Source organism: Corvus moneduloides, chromosome 8 (assembly GCF_009650955.1).
Source record: "Corvus moneduloides isolate bCorMon1 chromosome 8, bCorMon1.pri, whole genome shotgun sequence".
NCBI classification, from domain to species: domain Eukaryota; kingdom Metazoa; phylum Chordata; class Aves; order Passeriformes; family Corvidae; genus Corvus; species Corvus moneduloides.
In genome coordinates, this window is record NC_045483.1 from 16,426,690 (window position 1) to 16,443,898 (window position 17,209).

The 17,209-nt window shown below is 35.5% G+C and overlaps 1 protein-coding gene across 3 annotated transcripts in view; it reads left to right on the forward strand.

The window, feature by feature from the left end:
• The window catches only part of PLCE1 (phospholipase C epsilon 1), a 149,800-nt gene that overhangs the window by 25,996 nt on the left and 106,595 nt on the right, over positions 1–17,209 (forward strand). For all 3 annotated transcript variants that reach the window (XM_032115739.1, XM_032115738.1, XM_032115740.1), the window contains exon 2: positions 6,722–8,319. In XM_032115739.1, coding sequence (XP_031971630.1) covers positions 7,132–8,319 — 1,188 coding nt within the window. In that variant the 5' untranslated portion in view covers positions 6,722–7,131. The remainder of the gene's footprint in view (positions 1–6,721; positions 8,320–17,209) is intronic.

Here is a 17,209-nt window from a genome sequence, read left to right on the forward strand (position 1 = left end):
AAAAAAATTATTTCTCACTGTATTTCCTGGTTTTCTTCTGTATAAGCATTATTTATCCTTGTCTTTTATACATACATTTTATTGTCAGTCATTTTCTTTATAGTTTGTCTAATCTTTCTAAGAGATCTACTTACCAGTGACAAGTCTGTTGAATTCTGTACCTTGAAGATTTTTATTTTGAATTGTGCTGCACTTCGTTTTCCTGTTAGTGTGACTCAGTGCTTGAAAATACTTTTTATGCATTTAAGACTGTTTTCACGTTCCTCAAAAAATTAAAAGTTATTCCAGAAGTACTTGTTCAAAGATGGAGAGGAATTATACTGCCTTTAACAGCTAGAGTTGTTGTGCATCTCAGGTAGAAGGACTTGTTCATCCAAGTGTCGATGATGGAATTACAGCTTTCAGATAAGGTCACTTAGCATGAAATTCAAGTAACCGTTAAACAGAAAGTTTATTTAAACAGCTTACTGCAGATCATCTAGAAAGAAATACAGAACTGATCCTGAAAATAACATAAATGCAGTTTTGGCTTCTCTCAGTGCATCAACTTGTGCAGAAAAGGAATTTCTGTAAAGAAATAATGAGTGGAGCTGGTATCTGGCAGAAGCTTCACATTCTCCCTGATGCAGTGATGAATGATGAGGCAATTGAGAGGGTTCACCATCTGGCAGACATTTGCATAGTTTGAGACATCTAATACACAATCATGTTTAGATAAGTATTCTAGAAATTAGAAAAAAGGCTCTAACTTGACAGGATATATAAATACTGTAGTTCTTTGAGATTTTTTTGTTGTTGAAACACAGATGCTGGTGGTAAATCTGAGGTTTTGCATGATGCTCTATGCCAAATCAAATGTTGTTATAACTTGTTTCCAACTGCTCAAATAGGATTTGTGCACATCACAAGTGATTCTTAAGAGTCTAGCTATTTCCTCCTTACTGTTTGCCCGTGGTTCCCTAGGGAGAAGTGAGGTTTAGAAAGTGGTGATGACATATTGGTGCCCTGTTCTTGTTCTAGTATCTCCTGCTTGTTTCTGACATAAAACACTGTAATGAAAAACTAATAGTGTGCATAATACAGCATAAATTAAAGAGCACTTAATAAATGTGGTTTCTTATTCTGTTCATGGAATTGCTCTGGAACAAACTATAGCTTATCTACTAAAAAATAAAGCTCATTATTCTTTTTTAATTGTAAAATGATAGTTCTAATATACAAACAATTTTCCTAATGAATTAGTTTTCTCCTTAAGAGCTTGAACTGGGGTTGTAGTTGTCAAGCATGTTGTTGAGGTGATGTGGCGAAGATGATCAATTGTTTTGTATCCACTTACCATGCCAAATTATTTCTGTAGTTTGCTGTTTCCCAAGAATCTCTCACTAACTGATTGCTTATGCCTTAGATAATATGTAAATACTTAAGAATTTGAAATATTAATAAAATTATTTGGTTGTTGGGAGGGGATTTGTGTGCTGAAATATCTTTTGCTTAGGATAGTTACCTTGTATACATAGCATGTAGGATGAAAGTTGAAGAAATAGTTATAAATGTCTGAGTGTGGCCAGGGTAGAGGGGAGGATTGTCAGGTTGCTTGCATTTGCCCTTCAGCTGTTTTGAATTACCGTCTGTCCCAGTCCAATAGCAGTTAGCCCATGGAAACCACAGTATGTGTTTAGTAATGTCCTGTATCTGTTTGTCGGTCCGCCTTATTCTCTGCACTCATAATCCTGGCCCTACCAGGGAGTCACTGAGTTTCGTGTGCGGCTCCCACAGCATTGTACATACAGAATTGCATTTGGCATCATTGACAGCATGCAACTTCTCTAAACAATCCCCATCTTCACCTTGATACCCATCCTTTACTTGCCCCTCATGCAGTTGCCACTTGTTCCCAATATTTACATGATCATCTTTTCCTTTGACAGCCTAGAACTGAAAGGCTTTCTAACTTACCACATCATGTGATGGTTCTGGTCCTTCATATGCCTTTCCTAAGACTAAATAATACTCTTAAGTTCAACATACTGTGTTTTGTTTTTGCTGAAGCAGAATTCTTGCTGACTTCAGAAGTAAATTACCTTGAGTAATGAGTTATAGGTTAAACTGGTAGTAAATTAATACAGTTTTGTAGTCTTTGATTATATTCGATGTTTTACCTAGACTGTTGTAGACTTCAATTCCTGATATCTGGGGAATAAGAAATCTTTGAATGTTGTTATAGATTGTTATTAATACTAATTAGAACAAGCTCGTACTTGGAGTCCTAAAGTGTATGCAGTCAGTGTAAATGAAAAAAAAGCAGACAAATTGTAGACAAATTACTTTTGTGTCACATGTTTTCAGACTTAATACATTCTGTGAATGCATGTGCTGTTGTTTATTTTAATTACTCATTTGTCTTTGTTGGCTGACCTCTGCATCCACAATGATTCACTAATGCTGGATCTAGTTTCTTATATTTTTACTTTCCTTTACTGATAGAAGGAGCACATTACATTTCTGACATAACTTCAGCCTTGTAAAATGAACCAGTGTAGTTATTAATGGATTTAATCAGCTAATCTAGCGGCTTTAGAAAATGCCAGCATGTATTGAATACAGTGCAGGCTTTGCTGTTGACTTCATGTGCTTTTATGTTCAGATTTAACTGTAAGTCTAAATCAGTGTGGATGTACAACAGGAAGAATATTCTTTTGAAAAATTTCAGCATTTTTATATGCAAGTGCATGTATATGTTTGTATGAGGATTTTATATGAAGATCTAGGCTTTGGCCACCCATATGCAGACAGGCAAGTAAAGGAAGCTACAGAGAGTGATAATTCTGCAAATCTACAGTACGATACAAAATACAGTTTTATTGGTTGAGCTTGTGAGTTTTACAGTTGGTAGCATTTATAACACCGTGTTAACGCACTTCACAGCATGTGTAATGAATTCCATCAGTTTCAGGAATTTGCTGGGCACACTGAACTGAAATCTGTTGATCGCTGTGGAAAGCAGACACTGAGAAGAGTATAACTTAGGACACATGAAACCCATGTCATCTGTTCAGCAGAGCCACAGCTTCAGATATTTTTGCAGTTGTCCGTAGATCAGAGGCTCTACCATCATGGTTTTTACTTGCTGTCTCATGAGGTTTTACATACTCATGCACTAAACATACCAGACTAAGAGAAATTTCAGGGTGCATTTAGACATCCTAGCAAACATGGTCTAAACTGAAGCTTCTACTGAGAAGCTTCTACCAGGCATTCCTAATATTTTATTTTCATGGAATATAGTGATCATGTGACTGCAATGTGAGTCAGTTTGTTTGGATGAAAAGAATAGTTTTGTGACTTATCAGCCAGGTGAATCAGTTTAACTCTGTGGACTCATGATCTCCAGAGGAGTGAGATGGTGGGAATGGGGACAAAAAGAGAAGAGTGAGGGGAGGGGTAGGTCTACCAGTTTTGGTGGCAGCTACCTGCTAGATTGACATAGCTGAAACAACAAATTATGTTTTCAAATTGCAGAAATGTGTAAACCACATTAGGAAGCATTTTCTTCCCTTGCCTGTGCTGCTCATTTTCTCCCTTGTGCTGTTGTGGCGCATTAGTACAGCCATACTATGAACTAGATTGGGAAAGTGTTTTAGCTGTGAAGTAACTTGAGTAAAAGATTCTTGAGATGGATCACATTTGCATTGCAGTCACATTGCAGTGGTCACAAGAGGATGGGAACAGCTGGACATGCAGTGGGAGCTTCTTATGCAGACATTATTCTTGAATTGGATTTCAAACAGGCACAGATAGAGAAGAATGATATTGGTAGAGAGAAATGGGCAGGTGTGTGGCCTCAGCAGCTGAGGGGAGAGGTGACCAGCAGAACAAGTGTTGGGGGAGATTTGAGATAATTTCTAGAGAAAAGAAAAAGGTCTGAGAGAAGCTGTTTGGGGAGGATGTGTGGAAACACTTAGGTGTAAGAGAAAGATAGGAAAATTATGTAGGAGGAAGGAGGACTGAAAGACCAGTCCTAGTCTCTGAATGAGCTTTGTGGATAGTCTGGGATATAAATGGACTTCTGGTTTTAGCAAAACCTGCTTAGAGAAGCAAATCAGTTATGTGATTATATTTATTTTTTAAAGTTTCTTCATAAAAACCCAATGTAAGTTAACGAACATGGTCAATTTCATTATCCTAAAATCACTGTGGGATGTTAAAGTTGCATAATATTGTCTTTTTGCATAATAGAGTGATATTTTGTAAGAGTTTCATTTTGCAACAGATGTAATAAGAGGTATAATATTTGCAGTGACAATCCAATTCATTAATTTTTATTAAATACAGAGAGTACAGTTATGAATATATTGGTGGCTTGTATTTTCTTTCAGTTGTGTGGAAATTTGTGTTCTGGTGCAAAGAGGAAAGATAAATCAGTAGATTAAGACATTTTGATAGATCACAGAATTCCTTGATAAATCAATGCTGAAGACAACTACTACTACATATACATGTTTTATACCTTTTACAAAGAATTATTGTTACTTGATATAGCAAGAAAGAAACTAAAGAAATGAAGAAAAAAATCAGCTGCTTCTCCTTCCTAAATCTTTCTCCTTTGATCAGCATCATCATATGTAGATGTGAACTGAAAGGCCATTGGTTGCCAGAAAAAAATAAGATGGGATCCATCAAGTGTGCAGTGGCAAAAAGTTATGTAAGCTGTCGCCTGTGGATTTGATAAGGAAGGACAGGGAAGAGGGATAGGAAATGGTAGAATAAGAAAATTGATGAAGTGCTTTCCTTTTTTTTTGTGGATGTGTTGGGTTGGTGGTGGTGTGGGGTTTTTTTTTGTTCTTTTTAAAGTGAAATAGGTGAAGTTGAAGAAAGTGGAATGCATTTCAGGGTACAGTGTAAAAGTATAGGGACTACCAGGGAATGTAGACTTTAAAAATTGCTTGAGTGTTGCCTTTTCATTGCATGTGCTCTACAGTTGTGCTGTTGCAGTATTACCTAGGCTGCTCTGTGAGCTGTGTTGCTAACATGAATGACTCTTTTAAAGACCCAAGCTTGCCAGCCCATTGAACTACTGCTGTCTCCTTCTACAAAACTTTTCTATGAACTGGAGCTGTTATTTTCCTTTCTGGTGCTAAATCTGTCTAGTACAGGATCTGAGTTTACCACCTGGACTCTGCTCCGGCTGATCTGGCATGCACATGCATTTTGTAATGGGTGGAGAATGTAAAACTTGTGGCTCTTTGTTCTCTCTGTCACTTTCCTTTACAACCCTCCCTGTCATTAAACCAATAAAATTGAAATCTTGACTGAAGTATTAAATTGTATTTTTTTTTCCACGCACTTGTGGTAGCTGTACTTCATGAAGAAACAATGCTGTTGGTGGCCTAGCAAACTTTTAAGCCACTGATTTGTAGCAAAATGTAACTTCTCTTAATTTGTATTTCCTTTTTTTGTGATCCTCCATCCACCCTGGCAGAATGATACATTTAGTTACAAATTTAATTATGTGAGAAAATAGCATGTCAAATGTCCTGTGAAGTAATGAGTGTATTTACCTTTTGATTTGTGCTAGACTGCTTTTGGATGATGGTTAGTAATCCATAGAAGAGTATCAAAATAGATTTTACACCTCAAATTAATTATTGAGCTCTTCTGCTTTTTATCCCTACCGTCATTCCTAATTCTATCCACTACAGATGATTTAACTATTATGTGTAGCTGAACCAGTGATTTCATAATTTGCCTCAGTTTTCTGCTACTTTTTGCTGTTGAAGCTCTAAAGGTTTTTTTTTTGCTTGTTTCTATTGAATTTAGACTGTTCTAGTAAATGTAGGCCTTAGTACAGCTCTACATTTTCTACATTTTTAATAATACAGTTTATGTTTTTCAGTGCTAAGTATGATAAATTGAAGTGTAAGTGCACGCTTGTTTAATTCACCGTGATTTATCTCATGAATTATCTAGGTGTGTCTCTTTTAGTCTTCTGTTTCCTTTGTTGAGCTGTCTGTAACCTCATATTTTCTGATTCCAAGATTTACTTCTACCATGCTGCTTGCAGGAAAGAAGCTGAGAATTAATGACAATGTTGAAATGCAGGTTAACTTTTTAGCTTAAGGCATACAAGTAAAGGAGTCAAAAGATTATTTGTATTTCAGTCTTGCTCTAATCTGTCTTTGTGCTTTTTCAGTTGTAAACTTGTGGCAAAAATACTGTTTTCTTCATGATTTCATGGTAACAGCATACAGTTTAATGAAAGCAGAAACCATGTAACACCAAAACAATTGTATTTCTGAACAAGAAAAGAATTATTTAAAATCACAGTGTGGGTTTAAAATTTACTGTGTTCTTGAAAATGTTTTAATTTATCCTGGCTATGAGTCAGAAAAAATATGGAAAATACATTTTCTTTTTTCCCTTTTTTATTTATGTGTTTGATTTAATTGTTACAGCTTCAGTATAATTAGTTTTCTGCAGTCATGTGGCTTTCCATAGTGAAGTGAAGAAAGCTATTTAAATGAAGAAAGCTATTTAAATATGTAAAATATGACTGTGATGTTCCAAAATTCTTCTGTGAAATTTTAAGACAAATTTAAATGTGTATTTTGGAATTCTCTAGATCTCAGTACAATTAACTCACATTGTTGTGTTTGTAGTTGTGATGGTGGATTTTGTGCCATGGATGTTGTTCAATATATCTATATATGTCTTTTCTTTACAGAAAACCAACTTTTTGGATGCCCAGTGGGGAGATGCATCTGTGACATGGAGTACGTGTTTAGTCATCCACAATTTGAGACAACAGTGGGTGTGCTATATATGACAGAAGAATTAATTGTGGAGAGAGTCCAGCTGAATGGCTACATCACAATAAGAAACTGGTTTTAAAATGTTAGTGTTTCATGCCAGTAATCCAAGGTTGGGAAAGCCTAGCAGCCCAACAGTAAAAAAATACATTTTTTTGTAAAAGCCACTTCAAAAAGAACAAGCAGTCAATATACATTTTACCATGTGTACCCTGATTCTTTAGCACTGAATCTTTTATTACACTGAAATCATGGTGTGAGAATTGGTGGAGAAGGTCCTCCCCCCATCCCCAGCACACATCCAGCAACTAAAGACTGTGTCAAGATGACCTCTGAGGAGATGACAGCATCTGTTCTTCTCTCTGTGGTACAGGGTAAAGTGATACCTGCCCAGTCAGCTGGAGATGAAAATACTGAAAATGCTTTGGACACCAGTGCTATAAAAAGACATACTGCCAGTTCAGGAAGGCAAACCACACACACTCTGTCTTACTTACACAGACTTGAAGAAGAAAGTCTTCAGGGCTCAGTGCCCAAAATATTCCCTCTGGCCAAAGAACAACTGACTAATGACAAGAGTAATGAAAACTTCTGGGAGAGGAACAGCTCCATCTCTGATTCAGTGGAATTTCTTAACATTAACTGTAACATTGTGCAGAAAAACTACAAGAGCAATATCCCGTGCAGTCAGTTGTATCAATCTTGTGATCCTTTAGCAGGGGAAGAGGCATGCCTGGAAACTGGAATTCCTGTTTCGCTGGAAAGAGCCATGCTTGCTGAAATTCAGTTGAAAATGAATGGACCTTCATTAAGAAGCCAGACAGCAGTAAATAAGAATGACAACAGTGATCCTGATAAAGTGGCCTTTTTTCACTTACATTGTGCTAGTGAAAGGAATATATCAAAGGCTTTGTGCAGTTTACACAACAGCTTCATTCTGGATGACTGCTTGCAGCCCATGAGTGATGGTGATGGTAACAGCACTGGTTCCCCAGCCTGCACCTGCAGCATAATGGAGTTGACAAATAATTGTGAGAATGAAAATGGGCAGCAGTTGTATGAAGATGCTCTAAGGGATAGGTATTTATGTCTGGAAAGAGCACCACGAAAGGTTAAAGTGGCATGCTCAGGTCACAACTTCTGTGGAAATAACTTTACTGGAAGAATGCCCTCAAAGCCCTTTCTGAGCCATTTTGAGGACTGTAATGATAACTGTGAAGAAGAGTTGGAAGAGGATTTTTTTAGAAGCAAAAAGGAACGTTCTACACTATTAATAAGACGTTTCTGTAAAAATGATAGAGAGGTTAAAAAATCAGTTTATACTGGAACGAGAGCAATTTTTAGGACTTTACCTTCAGGGCACATAGGAACCGTTGCTTGGAATTATATTGAGCAAAGGAGGAACAACAGTGGTGTGAAGCTTTCTAGGATTACAACAGAACAGCTAACCATGATTCAGTCCCTAATAAAATGGAAATTTAATTCCTGTCTTGAGAAGTCTTTATGGTGTGAGGTACGTTTTTCATAGTGGTTTTGGGTTTTTTTTTTTTTGTTTCCTTGTTTGTTTTGATAACCTGATGTCCTTTCCATTAAAAAAGTGCCTTCAACTAGTAAACACTTAGTAACAATGAATGGGATATTTCACTTACCCACATTGAACAACCTTATGCTGAACACTGCTTTTTAGAAAAATTTATTGTCATCCTTTAAAATTCTTTTGGTTTAAAATACATGTAGTAGATATGCCTATAACTATATGTGTATAAAAGCTATACATATATATGTATATACATATGTATCTGTATAAAATGTGTGTAGGTAAATATTTATACCTAGATTTATGTATAAATTTATTTATTGACAAAGATTCTTTATATATAAGAATATAACGCACCTATATACAGATTAAAAATATATTTGCATTTTATAGATATTTGTATTTTAAATAGAAAAGGTATATTATATACATTTATATTTTTCCATATATATGATAGGTGTATAAATATATATTATAGCTCTACGCATTTGAATATATATAGCATATATGTGCGTATAAACATTTGATGGATATATTAATGATATAATTGTTCCATAAATACAGTAATAACATTATATGTGAGAGTATTAGATTACAGTGAAAAATTTGTCACTCAAGAAAAGAAAGCATAGTATTTCCCCAAGTTACAGGTATTTCTATTTCTTTTACACTTGCAAATAAGAAAACGAGTAATATTTGAATAATATACAGTAGTGTGCTGATATTGCCCTGATTTGTGTTCTCTTAAGTTACATAATGCAAGGAATTCTAAGTTTAGAATGAAATCATGAATGCATAAATTATTATTATAGAAATTACATAGCACATTCTTAATATATTATTTTAAGTAGTAAAAGATTTTCTGTGCTGGTAAAAATTACATAGTTGTCAATATAATCTATAAAAGATTTTGACCACTGATTACTGAGCTTAGCAAAAAAAGGAGCTGTGGGGTTTTTTTGTTAAAATGTATGAATAAGCTCTAGGGAGGGGAAAATAATCAAGGTAAAGGAGAGTGTTGTCATATAAGCTATGCTTATAAATTGGTCCTGAATAAATGGGAATCTCTTCTGCTCGAAGAAATTTCTCGCACTTAGTGCTCAGAGTCTTCAACAACTTTCAGTAGGACTGAAATGGAGGAAAACTTCATGAAATGGAATCACAGAATCATCTTATCATTTACGTTCGTTTAAGATCACAGAGTCCTATGGTAAAATTGATCAAACAAATTCAAAATTTTGTCAGTTATAAGGGAAGAGAGGACTCTGTGACTTCATTATAATTGTGCCCTCCTGTAATATCCTCATGTCCTTCTAGAAATTAGTATTTTTCCATTTAAATAGTTGATTGGAGAGTTCTATAAACGTGTATGTCAGGTTTTTTACCAGGTTGCAGAGCTCTGCGGTACTGTTCATTATTGTGAAATTCACTACACTGGTCAGTGGAAGTTCAAACTTGCTGGGACAGCAGATGCACTGCAGGGTGAATGGTCATGCTCCCATGAAGGAGTGAATATAATTCTGTGGATTTATTTAACGTGGTGTATGCTCAGTACATTTCAGTATCATTATAACTTTTTTGGAGGAGAGATGGGAGAATGTTTTGTAGCTGCGGTAGCTGAAGGATGTGTTCATGTTTCTTCACTGGACATTTCCAATTTGACATGAGTTCCTTAGCTTTTATCATGCATGTCTGTTTCACCACTTACTACCACTGCTGTATATTACTGAACATAGAGCGTTTGAAGATTTTTTTGTAGTTTATTTATATGAACGCAGAAACAAAAGTAGTAAGTACTCACTGAATAGTTTTAAATAGAAAAAGTTCTGTCTACAAGTGAGCAGAAGATAAACAGGCACTGTAAAGCACTTTGCGGAACTACAAGGCACAAAATGTTTTCCTCATGGTCAGAAAAAGCTTAAAACCACATGTTTCTAAGTCTTTCTTGATCCAAATGGACACCAAAACTGTTTTTCTTCTTATCAACCTCTGTATATAATCTCTTTATGTATAACGTGCATCAAGTTCTCTTAGCATTGTTTTCCTGTTATTTTAGTGTCAAATATTATTTCTGCAGTAATATTTCTATGTGTTTATGGCTTATATTATTAGCACTATAGATAGATTTACACAAACAGAAATTAACTTAATGGATGTGACAAATATATGGACCTGTTGAACATAGGCACCGGGTTAAAATAATTTAATGAATTATGGGCATTTGTAGGAATCTTTCATGCTAATAATCAAAGGAAGAAGGAAAAAGTAGTAAATGAATGTGGTAATTTGTTCTTCCTTTCCCCTTATCTCACCCTTTGAGCATGCATTCTGTTTGGAACAGCTAAGGGAACAGTAGTTCTGTTCTTCAAGAGGAAAAAAAAGTTGAAGAAATTAAGTTTTCATAGCAGTACTGGTGTAACATGCAACAATAGAGACCTTTATGTTCTAAGTAGGAAAATGTGGGTCTCATTTGTGCATATCCCTTACATAAAAATTCTAGCACTAATATAGGAAAGGCACTGAACTGTCGTCTTATTGAATGATTTTTTCTTTTTTCTTCCTCTACATAGGGAGGTGGGACTCAGGATTTGCACTATATAGAAAATACATGAAGTTATATTTTGCTTCATGTAGCATATTATTACTGTCTATAGGTGTTTTGTATACAGATTTAGACTCCTCTGGATTGAATGTGTGTGTTGTATGAGGGGAGAAGATCTTTATGTTGAATATTTTTTCTAGTTTTGCTCTTAGTTTTTGTAGCTAAATACAGTGCAGCATTTACCCTTGTCAGATGGGTGTTGTATCTGTTCAGGAGACATTTGCTTGTCCATGTTGGAACAGTGCAAGCCCCACACATCAGTACATATTAAAGAAGTCACAAGTGCAAAGAATTTGCCATGGAAACAGATCTTGAGAGTGCAGGCGCTGGTGTTGGCTTTGCTTGGGCAGTATCCACTGCTTGGGTTCAGCTCAGCTGCACCATGTTAGCAACCTGACTAATTCCCAAAGTCAGAGTTTCTGAGATCTGTGAGATGTTAGGTTCATAGGGCTGAAATACACTTTGTTTTTTCCTGATATGGTGGTGGTTTGGCTGTGGTGGTAAGGTAGTGTGACAAAAGTAACCATGTCGGCCATTGACTAAGATATTAAATCTGGGCAGCTCGCTAGACTTTCACTGATTCTCTCAAGTGACCTCAAGATCTGCAGATGGCAGCTGCAACAACATAGCTGAATTCTTTAGTTAAGCTTATTTTCTAGGCGTCAGTACTATCTTTGCTGTGTCATTACATTCCTGGTGCCAGTAGTTTGAGCTTTAAGAAGCAAGAACTCTGCTGGCTTGCTGAACTCTGCTCAGATAGAAGTTGGCACTCTAATATACCTGATATTCATCATAGTTGCTAAGGCACTACTGAAATGCCAAATACTAATTAGGCAACAATTAAAGAAAACATTAACTGCCCCACTCTGTTTCCAGGTAGAATAGTGATTCTATTATAGATTTATCTTGTGGGAGTGTTTCATAGTTAATGTAATGATTTGGTATAGTAGTTCAGCATCTGTTAGCATCAGGTTTTTTTTTTTTTCCTTGTAGTATCCATAGTGTTTTTATGACTCCTGTGTAAAATGAATGTAATGCAAGGATTTGTGATACGCATGGCTAATGTAAGGAGCCCTTTTTTAAGATTTCTTTATTTCCATAAAGTTGAGCTGTAGTCAGTTGGTGGTATCTGTTAATAAAAAGTTAAGGAGAGAAAAAAGATTTGGAGGTAAAACATTTTTATATCATGTTTTATTAATGTTGAATCTAAAATAGTCATCTTGGATAATATTTTTTAAAAAATAGAGCTAGGCACAATTTTTTTCTGTTTAATAGATAGTATTTGATTTTTTTTGTTGTTTATGATTGATTATTAATTCTGACTATATTCTTTACTAAAATAAATACTTTGTAATTAAAATAAATACTGTTTTTAATTTTGAACCTATAGAGAGCTCAGTTTCCTCCCTCTGCTGCCCTCCTCCCTTCCAGAGCTGTATCAGCAATTCTAGTCTGCATGCTTTTCTGGCATTCCTGAAAATATAGATAGATTGAATATTTCACTATCAGTCGTGGAAATAATGTCTCCTTAGGTTATTTCAACAACAATTGCACTAACCGAATGCAGGAGCTCGTTACTGCAAATGCTAACACATGACTATGAACAAAGGAAGAGTTAGTAATGCAGTGTGTTTGGAGAACATTTTGTTGGTCATTTTTCTCAGGTGTTGAGTTAATTGTAACCTTTAATTGTCAATATTTTGTCAGAAAGAAGAGTGTTTTATATCTAGAGTCTTTTATATCTAGTAGTATCTTGGAAGATACCCTTTTCCAGTGCATTCAAAACATAATTTATATCATGAAGAGGCCCATGTTGATTCTTAAGAAGTGAAACAAAAGCTTGAAAGCATCTGATTTACCCTCTGTACTAAAAGGGATAAGCAGCATAAGAGTCTCTGTTTATGTGCTGTTTCATTCAGATGACTGGTCTGATTTAGTAGACACAAAGCTTATGGAGTGTCCACATGAAACCTGGACATAAGAGTCTTGTTAGTAAAGTTATTCTGCCAAACTCAGAGATTCACAACCCACAAAGCAGCCTAAAAAAATTAAATTATTGCTGGCTTTCACTTCTGGGTTGTTTTTAATTGTTTCTGTAGGAATTTCAGGTCTGGGTTTGCTGTCATACCATCTTTCTGTTAGAATTATGTGCTTTTCCCACTGTTTGTTACTTCTTGCTACTTATTTTAAAAGATGGAATTCTTTAAATGGATTTGTATTCTCTCCCCTCACAGTTTTGCCTGCATACCTAAAATGTAGCACTGCTCTTTATGCTAAACTTAATGCTGTACTTGTACTTCTATTTAACAGAAAAAAGGCTACTTTGTGATTCTGTGGTGTGGACTACAGGCAGATTTGAGATTTTTCAGCTTTCCATTTTGAAATAAAATTTCTAGTCCAGCATGCTGAAAGGAATTTACAGGAAATAATGACATAAAGCAAATAATCTGCAAGTGGTTGGAGTGTTCCTCCACTCTAACAGTAATTTTTTTATCTGACTGTGCATGAGTATTTTGCCTGTTAAAATGCCATTGTGCTTTTAGACATAAAGGTTTATTTACTTATGTTAAAGTAGTTGCTAGGTAAGGACAAGCTGGTATTTATTCTACCTGGACCTTGTGTTTCTTGTCTCTTTGTTTGAAGAAAAAAGTTAATGAGCAGAATTGACTATTTGGAAAAAAATCAGGGAAGCAGGAGAGAAGCCAAACAGGCATGAAATTATGTTTTCCCTTCAGTAAGTGCTGTAAAAATAAATTGAACTTTTTAAAATGAGGCTCTATACTTATATTTGCTTTGGGTTGAGTTACTCCAGTTTTAAAGGCTAGCTTTAAAAATAGAAAATTTACCCTCTGTCTGTAGAAGAAGTCATTTTACTACCATAATGTGCCACAGAGTTTGAGCTAAATTGCTTAATACTTTGTATTATTTTTTAGTTGCCTTATACCTTTAACAACATTGGGCCAAATTATGAACAATAAGTTTTAGCTGTGAGCACACTTAGGTATTTAGAGCCAATAGTGTGGGAGTCTTGGCAAGAGTATTATATTATGCCTTCAGTTTTTCCACATTTTCTGACTTTCCTTCTAGTGACTGTTCATTAACTGTAAAGAAGCATGAAGGTCTGGTTTAGAAAATCTCCCTGCAGCACATTAAAGGGTTCATTTTAGAGTGTTAGAGTTGGACACTTTTCTAAATTCTTTCTCAGTTGAAACTAAGTTATCTCCATTACCTGTATGAACTGTTGAAAAGTTGGGTTGTTTACTCTGGTGTAAGTTAATAAATCTGTGCCATATAAAGATCACTCTGTTGGTGAGTGAATAACTAAAATCTGAATTTGTGAGATTTCATATACATTTGAATTTATCTTGCTTTTCTACAATCTTTCAGAATCTTTTAAAAAGAAATTTTTCTAAAATTGGGTTGGGTTGACAGTAATTGGTAGGCATATACCTTACCAGTGTGAAATTTAAAACACAGTTTAGAGGAAAAATCTCTACTGGAAAATTTTACTTGCCACAATATCTTAAGGCGTCCTCCATGAGATATGAGGCTATTTGGTTCCTCTGTGTGTCAAAAGTGATTGGATAATGTACGGTTATGAGCCCTCTGGTCATGAAATTTTCTTGAAAATACGAATTGGTGACGGCCTAAAAATCAGAATAACAATTGAATGTAATACAGCCATTAAGTACTGTCCAAGTATTTATGAGCTGGACTATCAAGTGACGGGGGGCTCCAAGAGTGCTCCCACACCAGTCTAAACTAATGACTCAGGGCAGTGTGACAGCACACAGCCTTCATCAGGAATGTCAGAAGTGGGGCAGTCCTAATACATTAGGACCTGGTATTTGTAGCCACTTTTTTATTTTTCTTTTTTTCTTTTTTAAATTTTTGTTCTCCTAATAATTTCACTAGACAATTACATAGTTAGACACTATTATTTACCTGCAAAACACATGTATCTGACAGTGCTTCTATTGCCCTGCCAATTGTGTGAAAGTAACAATTTGTTTAATATTTTCAACTGTAACCAGATACATTAATTTTTGAACTGAGAGATTGAAGACCTGCTTTTATTATAGAAAATACTCAAAGATGGAGACCTACAGAGAAGGTTGCTGTGATAGCACGGAAGCATGCAACAGTAATGAAAAAGTTTATTTTTGTCTTGAAATCAGCATCTGCACTTGTTTCAGGAGTCTGAATACTCTAATGAACTCTCATGAAAGTGGGGGCTTTTCTTTTTCCTCTTAGCTTTTATAGTAACTGTAATGCAACTGAGTGTTGCTACAATTTGGACTTTGAATCCACAGTAAAATAATGTGAGCTTCTTTTAAGGTGATTAAAAGTGATTGTTATGTACTGGTTATTTTCATGCTAGTCTCCTGACACTGTAAAAATTGTTTTCAGGCAATCACAACAGATACCAACCTTCATTAGTAAATTGTGGGCAAAACAAAAGATGTATTATTAGCTGCACTAGTTTCATGTTACAGCAGTCTTAGTTCTTAGAATGTTTAGGAATTCCCTTCAAATATTAGAGAATGGGTGAAATCCTGGTCATACCGTAATCTGTTTAAAATCTCCTATTGGGATAATGTTACTTGGAGGGAGAAAAAAAAAGATGTGCAGAATGGAGCTGTTGGCTTCATGGGAACCGTAGTTTTATGTCAAATGTTTTAAGAGACAGACATGTGCCAAACTTGGATTAAGCAATTTTAAAACCATAGTTTTAAACTAAAAATATTCTCTATATAAATATGTGTAATGCATTGTAATATAACTCAGGTGGGATCATTAACTTAATAAATAAAACTTCCCTCAGTTGCTTATGCTGTTTTTTACTGTTCATGTTATCACACTGCTTGGAAGCTGTGCTTCTGAACTTGAATCTGTGTCCTAGCTGTTTTGCAAACAAGTAATGATCTCATCTGTTCTCTAGACTTAGAGGCAGTTAGTTGTTAGTGAGCTCACTCAGAGTTTGGAGAAGATAAACTTCTCCCAAACACTCTCCATATGCTGTGGCTAGATTTCCTTTTATCTCAGCAAGCTCAGTAGCTGTGTGCTGCACTGTAGTCTGCAGGAGAGACATATCCTGTAAGTTTCCAGTGGGGGGAGGGGGAGGGAACCAAAATGTACCCACCAGTTCCAAATATTAATATTAGGGAATTTTAGAGTTATGAGCATAAGAGCAAAGTAAAAACCAAGTCTTTAATAAAAATGTATATAACCCATCCCCAATGGTTAGGCAGAATAAAGGTCTGAATGATAATTCTGAATGGTTCGTCTTTCAGCAAGAACATAAGAATGTATCCGAGGCCTGGAGAATTGTTCTAAATGGGATTTTGTGTTGGATCAAGAAAAAGACTCCCGAGAGCAAACTGTCCTCAATCTTCTGTTTTAAATTAGAAATTTATCTTGAGTAACTTTGCAGACTTAGAGCATCCTGCAGCATGCTTGAGGCCATTCTAGTTCTGACCCTGTGCATATGTGAGATTTTTTACTTTATATAAGCACATTATTGTTGTCATGGGAGCTGTAACATTGGACTTCCTGTCTGTTGTTTGCAATCTTGGGATTGCACTGGTGGCTTGCGTATGTCAATGTATATATTTTCAAGGGAAAAAAGTGTTATTTCATGAGCATTTAGAATATTTCCCTTTTAGGAAATTAGCTCGTATTCTGGCTTACCTATGTGTCCTTTTTAAACTTACCTTACTAAAATACAGTCAGGGAGAACTACAAGAGTGCAAAACTTTTCCCGTGTGAACATTTCATTGAGATGTAGTGATTTGCCATCAGCATAAAGGAGGCTTTGGTCTATTCACACCAAGTCACTCAGCAGGGCTGGGGGTGTAGGAAAGATAGAGGTTATCTATAAGCACGAAGTATAACATGAACCATATTTAACAGCAGTGTATTAATTTTCTTATTTTCTGTTAGTCCAGAAATAGAGGGATTTTGTTTCTTTTTCATTACAGTTTTCCTTAACCAACCGATTGTGGATGGACATTTATTGTAATTTGACTGCTTTTGAGCAACAAAGTTCTTTTATCTTTAGCAGGCATTTGTGAATCACTGCATATGTAATTTAGCTTGCACCGTGTTTCTTTGCCATTGGTTTGTAAAAACTGCAAATCCAGCCTTTGTAAATGATGATCACTTTTGAGTCATATTTTTTTTAGTTTTGAATGAATTTCTCATCACACTTTAGTTTTGACCAGCTGTTTCCTGTTTTTCCTGCCAGTGGTTCAGCTGCTGAGG